We start from the raw sequence: 15824 nt of genomic DNA, 5'->3' as shown, positions 1-15824 counted from the left end.
GGTAACCATCTTATACTAGCCTTTATATTATTATTTTTATACCATTGTTTCACCCGCGACTTAGACCCACTATGTGACCACCGTGACTGACCGGACAACCGCCGTTGACCACCAAATCTCGAGTTTGACCGAGTAGATCTAGAATTATAGTTGAGTTTGTGTGACGGTTTAGGGCTGAGGTTTTGACCCACAAACCGTGGCTAACCTAGGGTGGTGTTGGGTGGCTTTTGTCATGGGTTGAGTGAGGGTGGCGATGGTGGTCAGTGGTGGTGGTTAGGGCGGCTATAGGTGGCGGAAATGGAGGGGAAAAGGGATGTCGGGGTTGAGAGTATGGTTATTGTTGATGCTGATGTACGGTATGCGGAAGAGGGTCTGGGTCCGGGCTGTTGGCGGTAGGAGAGAGAGCCGGCGAAGCCGTGACCACCGTGATAGTGGTGGCTCACGGTAGCGGCTGGTTTGTTGGTGTTGGTGTTGGTGTCGTTATGTTTGTTGGTGTTGGTGTTAGTGTTGTTGCTTGGTGCGGGTGTGGGGTAGGGCGACCCTAGGTGGCGGCTGGGCAGGCCGGACCCACCATGGCTGGGTGGTGGCCCACGGTGGGGAGGCGTGATGGTTGTGGTAATTTAATTTGAGTCGGGTTTTGGGTTTTGTATAAGAAGGGTTTAATTTTTTTTTTTGCAAGAAAGGCAAGCCACTTTTATTCATCCATAGAGGGAATAAATAGGCCAGATCTTACAAAGTATAACCAACTATTGGAGACATTCAAACGTTAAAAGCTGCTAGAAGCATTACATGCCTACATGTAGACATTACATGTAGAAGCCTAGCACTTATAATATACTGTATTCTCTTTACCACATAATCTATATCATGCTCAATATCTTGAAAAATACGAATGTTGCGCTCTTCCCAAATGTTGTAAACCAAAGCAGTAACACAACCTGTGAACCACATAGCCTTCCAATGTTTTTTTGCTCGCCTACTTGCAATCCAGTTAAGCTCTTTTTTCAGATTTGTGGTCCTTCCTGGTATTCTCATCCAGTGGAGAAGGATAGACCATATGGACGAGGAGAAAGGACATCTGAAAAACAGATGGTTATGAGACTCAGTTGCCTGCTTACACAGAACACACCTATTCACCAAGCAGATACCCCTGATGTTTAGCTGATCAATAGTAGCCAGTGTAGTTTGCATTGCTAAAACTGTAATGAGACTGTGCTTTGGAAGAACAGCTCTACTCCAAACTGCTTTAGGCCACCTGAGCTTCTCATACTTGACTCTGAAATGCTCATAGATCAACTCCATTCTCAGTTTCCTTTTCTTAACACAGGAGTGCAAAGCCTGCTGAGCAGCAGCAGGGGTACCAAACTGTTGCAGCAACTGATCTCGTACCTGTAGAACATTTCTCCAACTTTCTGAATGGAAAGATTTGATCTCCTGTCTCCAAAAATCCCCTGATTTAATGTTGTATTCATAATTCCAAGTTACCCACAAGTTATCAGAATGCTTCTCTATTTCCCAAATCCATTTATAGATGACACTCATATTCCAAGCCAAGACTTCCTTAATCTGGAAGCCACCTTCCTGATGAGGTGCACAACAAGAAATCCAGCTCTTCCATATAAGTTTTATATGTCCTTCCACAGAATTCCATAGGAAATTTCTACAGAACTTTGTGATCAATTTGATGACCCCTTTTGGTATGAGCAAGGTAGAACACCAAAATTGTTCAAGACCAAAAATGACAGTGTTTATAAGACTAATCTTACCAGCATAAGAAAGTTTGTATGCTGACCAGTGATGCAGAGACTGTTGTATATTTGCAAGGAGATCAGTAAACATCTCTTTATTTAATTTACCTGCATTCAAGGGTACTCCAAGATAACGGAAAGGAAAAGACCCCTCAATGTATCCAGTAGCATCCAAGATCAGCTTTTTTACATGATCCCTAACTCCACCCAAGTAGATATTGGTTTTGTCAGGGTTAGCCTGTAACCCTGATAATTTGGCAAACTTACTCAGAGTGTGAGTTACAGTAGTCACAGAAGGTAAATCACCCCTACTGAATATCATTAAGTCATCTGCAAATATTAGATGGTTAAGGCTCAATCTTCACCATTTTGGATGGTAAGATACCTGATTCTCTTTATGAATTCCTCTTAGAAGCCGTGAAAAATCTCCATGCTCATAAAAAAAGATGAAAGGGGAGAGAGGGTCCCCTTGTCTCAACCCACTACCTCCTTGGAGAAACCCAGTAACATCTCCAATGATCTTGATACTGAACCAAGTGGAGGTGAGACAACCTAGTATCCATTTCTGAAACTGAGGTGGATAGTTAAACACCTTAAGCATTTGGCCAATAAACTCCCACTGCAGAGAGTCGAAAGCTTTCTTAATATCTACTTTTATCATACATCTTGGAGAAACCCCCTGTTGACTGTAACCCTTGATCAAAGCTTGTGTAAGCATAATGTTTTCATATAAACTGCGTCCTTCACAAAAGCACCCTGTTCTTTCCCCACTATTGCAGGCAACAAAGGCTTGAGTCTTTCACATAAAATTTTACTGATGGTTTTGTATATGACTGAGCAGCAAGCTATTGGCCTATAGTCCATGACTGTTGAGACCACTGCCTTTTTGGGAATCAATGCCAATAGAGTTGTGTTAGCTTGTTTATGCATAGATCCTTTCTTAAAGAAGTCCTGTATAGCAGAGCAGAAATCCCTCTTAATAACCTCCCAATAATGTTTAAAGAAATGAGAGGAAAACCCATTCTGACCAGGACTCTTATTAGAGTCAATAGAAAAGAGAGCCTTCCTGATTTCACCTTCCTCCACAGGTCTACATAAAGCAGGCCAATCAGTTTCATCAACCTTAAGGCCTTCCAAAAAGGCAGGATCAAGTGCTGTAGTTGGCACTCTTTCCCCCAACAGCCATTTTTAATACTCCACAAAATCTTCATTTACATTCTGAACCCCTTCCTGAACCTGTCCATGTCTATCACGTATTTTTCCAATTAGACTTTGGTGCTTCCTAGCTGCTATTCTGGAGAAAAAATATCTCGTAAGTGCATCATAATAATGAATAGCCTGAAGCTTAGCCCTCTGCAATAAAGAACTCCTTTCAATCCCCTTCAACTTCAGATATTGCTCCAGAAGAGTTTTCTCCTGAGTCAAAAGATGAGAGTCCAAAGGGTTCAGCTGAATCTGAACCAGACAGTCTTTCAGAGCTTGCTGAGCCATTTGAACCTGCTGAGAAATCCCAGTAAAATGATTTTTATGATGCTTTATCAAAGCAATCCTGGTAATCTTAAGTTTAGAAAATAGCCCGAACATTGCATTCCCTTTAACAGGTGAGTCTCAAGCAGTTTGGATGATGCTATCATATCCCTCCTGTTCCACCCAACAATTTAAATAACTAAACCTCCTTTTCATCATATAAGTCTCCTGAGTTTCTAGCAACAAAGGGGAGTGGTGTGAAATACCATAAGGAAGTACTGTCACCTGAGTGGTGGGGTGATTAACTAACTAGAGAGGATTGATTAACACCCTATCTAGTTTTGACCAAATACGAGCATTAACTTCCCTCTTGTTCGTCCAAGTGTGTTCACAACCAAAGCTTTGTATATCCTCCAAAGAACAATCCAATAGACATTGATTAAAAGCCAAGACCTCAGATAAGGAAGGAGGGTTTGGCCCCAATCTCTCCTCCATATCTCTGACAATATTGAAGTCTCCCATGATAGCCCAAGTGGTAACTGTAGGTGCTATTACCCTGAGCTCATCCCATAACCTCTCTCGTTGGTCACCAACATTACTACCATATATGAAAGAAATGTGAACATGTTTATTTGATACATGATGAAACAATTCAACATGAATCAATTGCTCATGAATCCTAGATGAAATAAGAGTAACCATCCTAGTATTTAGGAAAACCCAGATACGACCATTATAATGGTGGGAGTAATTATTGAGAATGCAGTAAGAAGAAAAAATCCTAGAGATAGCACAAATTTATTTGATTTAACCCTAGTTTCAAGAAGTCCTAACACCTCTATATTATTGGAAAGCAAATAACCTCTAACTTCCTGCTGCTTTATTGGGTCATTGAACCCCCTAATGTTCCAGGATGACACTATCATGTGGACCTGGATCTGGTGGTTCCTCTGTCCCATTAACTTCCACTAGTCCTGTGTCCTTAAGACCCCCAGGTTCCTGCAGAACAGCCTAAGTATTGACTAAGGGAATACTGTTGCTTTCTTGCTCAGGCCTTGCCATCTCAGTAACCCTAGTCGCAGTAGAGACCAATCTGATGTCCCCCACAGTCTCAGTATTACGACCTGGCACATAGCATTCTGAGCCTGCCCCCTGCCACTGAGAGAAGGATCCTTTACTGAGACTGGGGATGCAGAGCCTAGCCCTTGGCCTTCTGAGCTCGCACCAACCATCTCAGTCAAAGTTTCATTCCCTAATGGAGGAGGAGAGTGGCCTAGCTTATGGCTTTCTGAGTATACTGAGGTCTGTTGGGTTGTATCAGATGGTTTCTGGACTTTTCTGTACACCTGTGTCACCTTTGCAGCAGCTCTTTATTCATCCAGTTTGTTGTTTATCTTTGTGAATTTGCAGCGTTCTTTGGTGTGCCCCAATTTCCTACAGCAGTGACAGTAGTATGGCAACCACTCATAGATTATACGCTGTGTTGTTTCACCATGATAAGGGGATTTCAAGATTACCGATGTAGGTAAGTCTTCTGCAACATCAACCTCTACCAGTACTCGTGCTAAAGTTAGTTTGGATTTAAAAGTTGTGGGCAGATCTGCAAACAATGGCTTTCCCACAGTACTGGACAGCTTGCTCAAAACCTTCTCAGACCACATGAATGGGTCTAAGTCAGGGAAGAGGATCCAAGCCAGAACAACTGAAACTGAATCCATTTCTTTAGAGAACAATGGAGACCATTTCTTCAGAATAAGAGAACATAAACCCATCGTCCATGGCCCCCCTTTTAAGATTTCATTCATATCCCCCTCAGAAAGGAAGCGAAAACTATACCACCCCTTTTTATAATACTGGACAATTGGCCTGGTAACATGCTTCCAATGTTTGAGCACAAATTCATCCACCTGTTGTAATTTTGGTTTTGAACCCAGAAAATTACCCATAAGAGTATTCTGCCAGAATTTAATTTCCTCTAGGACATCCTCCTCTTCAATTTCTACAATCTTAGCATCAGCACTTTTGTCACAATAGCGTAATTCCATCCCCGGTTTAGGTTTGGCCACATCTCTCCAGGTCTTTTAAATTCCAATTCCTAACTCAGTGGTAGGTGTTTAGGTATTTTTTACCAAGTTGATTGATTAGGGTCAATGCAGTCTTACTCGTTGGTTAATTGTATGATTGCTCGTTCGTTGATACTTAAATAAAGAAATAAAGTACGCAATGTAAATTGACACGTAAGATTTGGTGACGCGGAAAACCCAATGTGGGAACAACCGCGGGAGGGACGGTACCCTGCCAAGTATTGCACTATTTGAATAGGTGGATGGTTACAATTGAGGCACAAAGCTAATCCCGCTGGCCCTAGGCGTCAGGCCTGCAAGATCTTGGACGAATGTATATTTGAATATAATAATATGCCGCGGTGTTGGTGTGTTCCTGAATGTGAATGTGTCGTATGTAGATGTGTTGAATGTGGATGTATTGAATGTGGATGTATTGAATGTGGATGTCTTTAATGTGGATGTCTTGAATGTCCTTCTTGATTTGCTTCCTTAGCTATTTATAGGGTAAGAACCCTAGATATGTCCTACTTCGAATATGGAAAGGGAATATAATTTCCATAAGAACTCTTTCCATACTTGGCCGCCTTTCCCAATTCTCCCTGATCTCCCTAACTTCTCCCTAACTTTTCTTTCCTTAATCCGGACACCCTCCACGATGGGCTCCTGATCTCCCTTTAGCCCGTTTCCCCTTTCTCCAACCGCGGGCTTCCTTCCTCCTTATCACTCCCCCCATAACCTTTTATTTTATCAAGTGGGCCTTCTTTATTGTGCTATTTTTAGCCCAAACAGTTTGCCCCAAATTTCTTGTGGAGTACGCTTTAAGGTGTCGAGCAAGGAATTTACGTAATCAAATGCCAAAACCCTAAGCCGTCTTTTACACTCCTTCCCATGCAATCCATCATGTCAGCCGCCCTATTCCTCTTTTATCGCACCCAACTCCCTCTCTCCTCTTTATAACTCCAACCCCCACCTTCCACTTTCATTAATCTTAAATCATTTCAAAAATATTCTTCTCTCTTAAACCCTCAACCTTCCTTCTTCTTTATTCTTTGCCGGCTTCACTGTTCCTCTTCCCCGTCTCTTTCACCAGGTATTTCTCCCTCTTTCCTTCTTTTAATTTCCATTTTCTCTCTCCACCATGGGCAAAACTCGACAATCCTCCACACCCTCTGACCGTAATCTCGACCCTACTTTTCCTTCTCGGGGACTTTTTAAACATCCCCACGACTGTGATTCCGTTTTGACTCCGGCCGACATTCCTATGATCAAGAGTTTGCTTGGTCTTGGTGACGGGGTGGACATAGCCATTCCTGAACCGGGACAGAAAGCTGACGCCCTCCGTCCAGGGTGGGTTAGTTTTTACCTGTACCCATTTAGATACGGCCTCCGTTTTCCTTTTCCTAAACTCGTTCAAGACTTCATCTTCACCAACAACTTTGCCATGGCACAAATTTCTGCTGCCATTTGGAGAGTTCTTCTCTATTCTCTGGCCGCCGGTCAGAATCCTGGTAAATCTGTCACTCTGGGCGATCTAGCCCATATGTACAACATCAGATCCCTGGGCAGGGGTCAATTCTCATTCCGGGGCCGTGGAGAGGCTCCCTTCAGACACGTGTCAAAATCTCGTGATGAGAAATGGTTTGAGGACTTATTCTTCGTGAGGAAGGACTCCATCCAGCCTCCTGCTGATTACATCTTCGAGAAATGGGTTCTAACTTCGAGTAAGTACCTTCCCTGTCACCTGATTTATTCTATCCTGCTGCTTACTAGCTTACTTCATCGTCTTCGTGCAGGCCCCTGTGACCTGACCCGCATTGGTGCCAAGATCCCCTGCGCAAAGAAACTGCTCAAAGATCTCGAATCGAGAGAAAGTTCCCGCACACCTTCCTGGTTTTTCACCGCTTCCTCCTCCAATCCTCCTCGCCGGCTCACGATGTCTTCCGTAATATTTCCACAACCGTTTTAATTCGCATGCTGTTCTTCCTGATGCTTTAAGCATCTTGTCGTCTGAGACTGTATCTGCTTGCAGGTTCAAACGTTGACCAATTAGAAATCATCCTCCAAAGCGCCAAAAGGAAGAGACCTTCCGCCAGCCCTGATGTGGCTTCTGCCTCCAAGAGGAGTGCTCCTGCTGCTTCCTTCCAGACTCCTCCTACATTTTCCAGTTCTGCTGCACCCGAGCCCTTAGAGGTCGACCCGTTGTCTCGTCACCCGCCTACTCCTCCTGCCAGTCCTCGTGCTTCATCCAGTGGAGGCATTACTGCTCATTTCCCAGAGGGTTTTGGGAATGTGGACAAGGTGTCGTACTGGCTGGAGATTGACCAGCTGCTCTTCCCTCCTCTAAAGGAGACATTTTCAGAGTTCTTCCCAGAGGAGATGGCTGAGAACGACGTGCACAATGCCTTCATGGTAAATACTCTTTATTTTCTACCTGTCTGTTCGTCTGCTTTTGCTTAGATTCTGCCTCTTGACTTTCTTGCTGACTTTTGATTTTTCCTGTCCCAGACCCTTCATTCTGCACTCTATAATAGGAAGATGATCAACATAGTGCAGACCACCAGCCGTGCTACCAACGTCAAAAACCAGGAGCTGAAGGGGACTATTGCTGATCTAGCGCAGCAGCGGGCTGATCTGAAGGAGCATGTGGTGGAGCTGAAGACTGAGCTTGCTAACACCAAGAAGAAGCTGAAGGAGGGGGCTGATCAACTGGCTCATACTCAAGCGGTGTGCAACACTTTCTCTGACTCCCTCAAGCGCTCTGATGAGAAGATCAGCGAGCTGATCTCCCTGGCCACCAACGTTGTTGCCTATGCTACCTAGCGGGGAAAGATCAGCGGGATGCGTGCTGCTCTCGTGGAGGCTCCCACCCAGCATGCTATAGAGGAAGAAGAGAAGCAGCTGGAGATGCTCTACCCCACCCAACCTGATCTGAGTGTGCTGATGCCTGAAGTTGAGGAGGTGAATTCTCCTGCACTGGCTGAGCAAGCTACTGGGGGTGACGCAGGAATGTCCCAGGACGCTGCTGACGGAGCTCAGGGAGCTATGGCAGCTGAGGATGTGCAAGCTGGTGCGGTACCTGAAACGGGAGGTCAGCAGGCAGAGGAGATGCCAGAGGTGGAGGTCATTAATGTGACCGATAATTAAGTATTTTTATGTTTTGATGAACTTTTTGACAGTCTGGCCCAGAGATGGCAGACTTGTAAGTTTTAAAACTCTTTATGTGGTTGCACCGCCAAGGTGGCGGTAAAACTTTGGGCCGTACTTTGGCCATATTTGAAATGCCCCTTGTCATAGTTTGGCAAGGTCTTAGCTTACATATCGTGTGCTTGTTATTTATTTTCCCTATTTTTAAGAATTTTGCCGTGTCAGCCTGCTTGACTGATTTAGGCGAGTCCTGTCAACCTGAAAAGGCTGGCGTTCTGACTCAGCTAGCTGCCGTGTCAGCCTAATGGCTGATTTAGGCATATGCCGCAAAGTAAGGAGGAGTGGCCGTGTCAACCTAGGAGGCTGATTTAGACCAGCCTGGTCAGCCTGAAAAGGCTGATCCAGACTAAGCTAGCTGCCGTGTCAGCCGGATGGCTGATTTAGGCGTATGCCGCATTTTTTTGGACTACTTAACCTTGTTCATGACGCAAGGTGTGTTCATTACGTTTAAAGCCAGCAGGGGCGTAATTTAGGCAAGTTTATCGTCGTTCTAGGACCAATGGGACGCTGCAGGATTCTGGTAGCGCAGATATCCCTACGTTCCATGTTCGTGTGCATGCATGCTGGGGCCCTGATTAATTGCGATTAGTGCGAGCTACGTCCAGGGGGTGGTATCAGGGGTAGCTGGGTAAGCGTATTCAGCTGTCAACCAGGCTCCCTTTCGTATGTTCCACAGTCCGCCTGGTGAGGGTGCTCCTTGTGGAGAAAATAGGTTAGGCATGTTGGAGTGCCATGTGCCTTGTCACCCCGCGTTGGCAGTTGACAGTCCTGCTAAACATCCTTTCAAAGTACCATAGACACTAGGATTCAAAGTGATGTACTTAGAGAAGCCTGAAAATAAGAAAATCTATTAAAATGATGTGAAGTACCTGTCGCCATCTCATGGGGTACCAGAGCAATTGTGGTCCCAGGACGCTGCCAGACCACACCACCTAATAGTAGTTTAAAGTTTTAAAAGAGCTATAGACACCAGAAATAAAAGTGAAATTGGCAGTATGCCTACTACCGGATTTTTATTTTAACTTTAAAAGTGATTTGGCTTTTCATAGTACATCATTCTGAAAGCTAAAGTCTACTTATTATTAAAAGTAATCTCTCTTCAGGTGAAGTATGTTCTATGGGCGTTGTATGATTTGACCGTCCATAGTCATCAGTCTGTATGCACCATGGCCAACAACTCCTTCTACCTGGTATGGTCCTTCCCACTTGTAGGCGAATTTGCCTGCTTTTCAATTCTTGGTGTTTTGAAACACTTCTCGGAGAACCAGGTCTCCTACCTCCAGGAGCCTAACTTTCACATTCTTGTTATAACTCCTGGCCACAGACTATTTGTAGGCAGCCAGACGGATTTTTGCGCTTGCTCGCAGCTCGTCAATTGTGTCCAGGCTTCTGATCATCTCTGTATTGTTCAGTTCCCCTGTCATATTTTCATACATGTGAGTGGGAACTAGAACTTCTGACGGAATGATCGCTTTCGCGCAAACACCAAGTCAAGGGTGTTTGACCTTTGTTGCTATATTTGGTGTCGTTACGTCGACCATAACACTAGTGGCAATTCATCCGCCCACTTTCCTCCTAACTCCCGTAACCTCCTTCTCGTATTGTCCATAATGATTTTGTTGCTGGATTCGACTTGCCCGTTGGACTTGAGTCCTAGGTGCTTGACTTTTTTAAGGTGATGTTCCACCTGGCACAGTATCCCTCGGTATCGTTGGAGATGAATTGTGAGCCATTGTCACATATGATTTCTGATGGGATACCAAACCTGCAAATGATGTTTCGTTTTATAAATGAAATGACCTGTTTATCTTTTACCTCTGTGAATGCTTCTGCCTCTATCCACTTGTAGAAGTAATCTGTCATTGCTAGCATCCAGGTTCTGTTTCCTGTGGCTCGTGGTAGAGGGCCTACTATGTCCATGCCCCATGCCATAAATGGCCAGGGAGAAATGATAGGGTGCAGGGGCTCTGTTGGCCGATGGATCATTAGTGCTGAGCGCTGGCAGGCGTTACATTTACGTGCGTACTCTGCTGCATATGCCTTCATTGTAGGCCAATAGTATCCCTGTCTGAGGGGTTTATTTGCCAGACTCCTGCCCCATGCATGGTTTCCACATTCGCCACTGTGGAGAGCATGTAACACAGTCTGTGCTTCTTCCTTGTCCAGGCACCGTAGGTAGGGGCCTGCTTGCAATTTTCTGAATAATATATCATCAATAAGTATGAATCTGGAGGCCTTCACTCTAAAAGCTCTCACTTCCTTCTTGTCATCTGGTAGCTTGTTATGGCGCAGCCATTCTAGATAAGGTGTGCACCAGTCGCCTACTTGTTCGGCTGTTTGGTCAGGCGTCTGCCTGTTTGGCTGGGAGTTCTCACCTTCCTCTGTAACTGCCTGGACTTCTTTGTCGTTCTATGGGTCCTCCAGTTCACCTTTATCTATTTCATCTGCCTTCTGGATGGAAGGCTCCAGCATGTGTGCTATTGGAATGCTGGATAGTTCTGTTGATTTGAATGTTGCCCCCAGAGTTGCCATGGCGTCTGCTTCCACATTCTGATCTCTGGGGATCTGCTTAAGCTTGCAAGTTTCGAATTTCTGTTTTAACTCCTTTGCTACTTTTAGTTATGCAATCATCTTCGAATCTATGGCTATAAACTCATCATTCACGTGGTTGACTATTAATAGAGAGTCACTGGATATGAGCAGGTGCCTGACCCCTAACTTCAAAGCTAGCTTCATTCCTAATATCAAGGCCTCGTACTCTGTTTCATTGTTGGTTGCCTTGAATTCACATCTTACTGCTTGCGGTATCAGGTCTCCATGTGGTGATCGCAGGATTAATCCCACGCCTGCCCCCCTTTGGTTGGAGGCTCCGTCAATATGCATCCGCGGACTTCGTCTCATTGCTTCCTTCTAAGGTGAGGATCTCCGTATCTTCCGGATTCTGGATGGTCAAATGAAGTCCGACACGAAGTCGGCCGGTGCTTGCGATTTGATTCTTTGTTAGGGGTCATATCGGATATCGTACCCACCGAGGTGTACTGAGACCATTTTGACATTCTCGCCGATAGTTCGAAGCTTCCTCATGATAGATTTTAGCGGGTAGTTGGTCACGACATATATGATGTGGGACTCAAAATAGGGCGCGCTTTGCGAGATGCTACTACCAATGCTAGTACTAATTTTTCAAGGGATGTGTACCGTCACCGCTGGCAGCAGAGACTTGCTCACGTAGTATACGCTTCTCGCTCCTTTTCTTGCTCTCTAACCGAAAAAGACTTATCGCCACCTTTGTGACAAATAGGTATAGGAATAGTGGTTCCCCTGGCTTTGGTTTCGACAAAGACGGCGGGTCACGAGGTAGTTCTTCACTCTCGAAGGCTTGCTCGTGCTCGAGGTCCATTCAAACTTCCTCGGCTTTTCCTTAGTACGTCGTAAAACAAACTGCATTTATCTCAAGATCTTGAAATGAACCCTGGGTCGCTACATTTCCGGCTAGTCTTTGAACATCCTTAGGCTTCTCGGGTGACTCCAGTGCAAGACGACTTTGATCTGCTCGATGCTGGCCTCTATTCCTTTTTGGGTTACTATATAGCCTAAGAATTTGCCAGAAGATACTCCAAAGGTGCACTTAGATGGATTTAACTTCATTTTGTATTCTCTGAGGGTGCTGAATGTTTCTGCCAGATGCCGCATATGATCTTTGGCCTTTTCTGATTTCACCACCATGTCATCATTATACACCTCCATTGTTCTTCCTATCTGTTCTTTGAACATTCGGTTAACCAGCCTTTGATATGTGGAGCCTGCGTTCTTTAACAAAGTGTTATAGCAGATTCTACGACTGAGTCCGAGTACTATGCCGCGTCTGAAGCTGCAAAGGAAGCGATATGGATGCGTCAATTCTTACAAGGACTATCTGTAGTGCCTAGTTCGAATGACCCGATCACCATCTATTGCGACAATAGAGGTGCCATCTTCCAGGCTAAGGAGCCTAAGTCTAGCAACAAGTCTAGACATGTACAACGGAAAGCTCATCTAATCCGAGATTACGTGGAGCAAAAGGAGGTAGTGATAGAAAAGATTGCTACAGATGCTAATATAGCAGATCATCTCACTAAACCATTACGACAAGATAAGCATGAAGGGCATGTTAATTCCATGGGAATTAAACGTGTTCCTGAGTTGTAGTACTTTTTTATGGATTAGATTCATTTTCTCGTGTACTCTATACGACATCATCGTTTTGATATTTATATATTTTGTTTTTCATGTGGATTTGTACGACAATTTTGAACACCACAAAGTGAACTGAACAAACATTATATTATGGTCCTTAATTGCCCAAGTGAGCTGATAACTCTGGCAATTATTTTGTGACGTTGGTTGATGGTGGGTTCAACGAGCCATAAGTCAAACGGTTGACTGACCAATCACAGAGGCGAGTTATACGGATATCTCGTAGGACACAATTGTGACAACGACGTGGAGTCCTAAATGTTTTATAACATTCGGTGCCAGGTCGTGGATAGGACATCCATGGTGATCCTAAGAGTCGATTCTTTTGACTATCGACTGTCTCTTGAGATTAAGGCAGATTTTGGGTGACTTTGGTTTCTTTCTCACGGTCATCCGTAACAGGGGGCCAAGTAGATTTTTTCTGGTCATTTCATACTTTGTGCTTAGATCGGCGGGAGTCGAGTTGAAGGAAATATTCACCTTTATCAGGTACTCGATATTTCTCAGGGCCACTCGAGGAGCTGTAACTAAAATGCATGGCCATGCTCGAATGCGGATTCGTTTTATCAATTAAGTTACTCTCTAGTCGGGGAAACCACTCTTGATACAGATCGATTGTAAAATACGACCTTGCGGATACGGATCTGCAAATTGTTTTACATTGAGTGCGAGAAATTTTAAATGGATATGAGAATCGGTTATTGCACGTACACTTGTACGGACAAGTGGGAGCTTGTTGGGGCTGGTGTCCTCCACAGTTAGTGCAATGACATATAAATCTCTAAAAGGATCAAAGGGTATACTTTTGTATTATTATCAGTTGGTCCACGTTTATCAATAACGGTTGGCTTGCTAGATAAGTTTGACGTTATTGTCATTCTGATGGCGGTGATCAACGGTCCCTAAAAGTCACACCTATAGGATACGTTTGAGAGATGTGACGGTATGAAAATACAGTCATGTTGATGCCTAATATGACTAAGCGGTTAGTCGGAGTTATTGACTAATAATTAGTCAAACGCGATGTTGAGATATTTATTTAATACGGATTAAATAATACTGGCTAAGGTGAATTAAGCGGTTAATTCGTAAATTGAATATAAACGGTTATATTTAATTAATGTATATTGAATTAATTAATTATACAATATTGTCATTGTCGGACAAGTATTAATATGTCGACTGATTCATGTTACTAGTCGATATTTTAATATCCGATATAGGATGACGATTTATAATTAAAACCCGTCATATACATTTAGCAAAACGAGTCGGACCACGAGTTAAATAAGGAGAAAGTGGAAAGCCCAATCCCTTCTTTAGCACACGGTTGGCCGAGTGAAACAAAAGGAGAGTCCTTTTCTCCTTTTGACCTAATCATTCTCATTTGAAGAAAAATTAGGGTTTTGGAGTATTTTTCTCTGAAATTCTAGATCTCACATCAAAACCTCACAAAAGCTCTCTCAATATTGCAAGGCAATCAGAGAGCAATTTCTAGTACAAGGGGCATAGTCTCAGACGATCTTGGGTGCAACGATTAGGAGGAAATCTACGTTGATTTCTGTTCTTAGGCCGTTTAGCACAGGACCCGAGGTTGATTCTTATTCTTTCATCGTTTCTCTTGTTTTTCGTTTATGACCATTAATCACATGATAAATTACGTTATAGTCCTTAATTTTAAGGGGTTTTATACGGATATTACCCTATAGCTACTTGGGAGGCGGAGGAGGCTATGAGGGAGCGGTATCCGTCTCTTTTTTTATCAGGTATGTGTGGTTACGGGGACGTAACCATGTTTCTTTTAGGGGGGTAGGAGATGGTCGCATAGAGTTTTTGCATGTTTTATGTTGGTTTAGTACAGTTAGTAGTCGTCTTGAGTCGGGTTGAGTGTTCTGTGGGAAGTGTGTTTGGAGTTTTGTTATGAGTTTTATTTTGAGTTACGGTCATGTTGTTGTGTCGGGAGGAAGTTAGTATGTTTTGTTTTTGTTTATGGGTTGAACTTCGGGGACGAAGTTCTTTTTAAGGAGGGAAGACTGTAATACTACGGTTTTATGTGTCTTTGGGTACTCTATCGGGTGGGGCTTACTCTGCCGAGTAAGTAGCTCTTTACGCAAAACAGTACACTGCCTGTAGGATACTCGATCGAGTAAGTTGGGGACTCGATTGAGTAAAGGGCACTCGATCGAGTAAGTCATTTACTCGATCGAGTAAGTGAGTTTTACGGGCTGAGTTTTACGGGTTTTGTTAATGACGCGAGATTAATATAAAAGGGTTTGTTATTATTTCTTAAACACTTTTCAACATCATAAACTTTTCAAGTGACGATTAGAAGTTACGTACTTTGCTTCTCTCGCATCATTGGCAAATCCCTAAGCTACGTTCGTCGGATCAACTTATTCTTTACATCGTTGCGGTCGTCGTGTCGAGGGTAAGTTCCTTGTATAATTTATGTTGGGTTTCGTTGAGTTTCTTTAAAACCCTAAGTGGGTGATATTGGGGGTTTTGGGTGATTTGTATGGTTGTGGTAGTAATTGAATGTATGCATGTTATAGGAGGAGGATTCGTTGAAGAAAGATTCTGATTAGCTGCTAGACCGTCTGTGGTGTTTGCTTTCCAGGTAGGGTTTCCCTACTCAGTATTGATTACATAAGTGTTGTTGGTAACTATGTTGTTGTTGTATATCGTATTGGCATTGGATTCTGATTTGGTGATTGTTGGTAGTGTAATGTGATTATCGTTGTATAACCGTCTGTGATCTTCGGGGTGCGTCCCTGGCTGACTGGAGTCACTTGTGGGAGTGGCTTCACGCCCTTGATTCGCCTTCTGTGGACCCGCCACATAAGGGATGTGCACATTAATGAACATGAGTTTATCGCTTGATGGAGATGAGCGGGGCTTAGGTGGGAACGGCTGCGGTCCCCCACGGGCGGGGACGAGTACTTGTTGCGATGGGTACTCTGGCAGGGTTACACACTTCAGTGTGTAGTCAGAGATGTGGAGATAGGGTGGTGTTGTGGACATTGGGATTGTGTGTTTGAGTTGTTTACATTGTGGTTTCATATCAGCTGTTGTTTTTATGTAATTAGTACTGACCCCGTTTAAA

The 15824-nt window shown here is 43.9% G+C and overlaps 1 protein-coding gene across 1 annotated transcript; it reads right to left on the bottom strand.

Annotated features, from left to right (window-relative positions):
• Window positions 1–759: 759 nt before the first annotated feature.
• Window positions 760–3917, bottom strand: LOC141651662 (uncharacterized). Its single transcript, XM_074459362.1, has 5 exons — window positions 3669–3917; window positions 2964–3245; window positions 2484–2870; window positions 2235–2367; window positions 760–2078 (listed from the first exon to the last, which is right to left on the bottom strand). The coding sequence occupies exons 1-5, from the start codon at window positions 3915–3917 to the stop codon at window positions 760–762; spliced, it is 2370 nt and encodes a 789-aa protein (XP_074315463.1).
• Window positions 3918–15824: the final 11907 nt, after the last annotated feature.

The sequence above is a fragment of the Silene latifolia genome, chromosome 4, assembly GCF_048544455.1.
Source record: "Silene latifolia isolate original U9 population chromosome 4, ASM4854445v1, whole genome shotgun sequence".
Classification (NCBI taxonomy): domain Eukaryota; kingdom Viridiplantae; phylum Streptophyta; class Magnoliopsida; order Caryophyllales; family Caryophyllaceae; genus Silene; species Silene latifolia.
This window is presented reverse-complemented; position numbering and strand designations above follow the sequence as displayed.

Coding starts and splice junctions, on each gene's coding strand:
- LOC141651662 (XM_074459362.1), bottom strand. CDS start 3,917: ATGGTTACTCTTATTTCATCTAGGATTCATGAGCAATTGATTCATGTT. Junction 2,871..2,963: donor TTCAGGAAGGGGTTCAGAAT/GTAAATGAAGAT, acceptor GAAGGCCTTAAG/GTTGATGAAACTGATTGGCC. Junction 2,368..2,483: donor GTGCTTTTGTGAAGGACGCA/GTTTATATGAAA, acceptor GACTCTCTGCAG/TGGGAGTTTATTGGCCAAAT.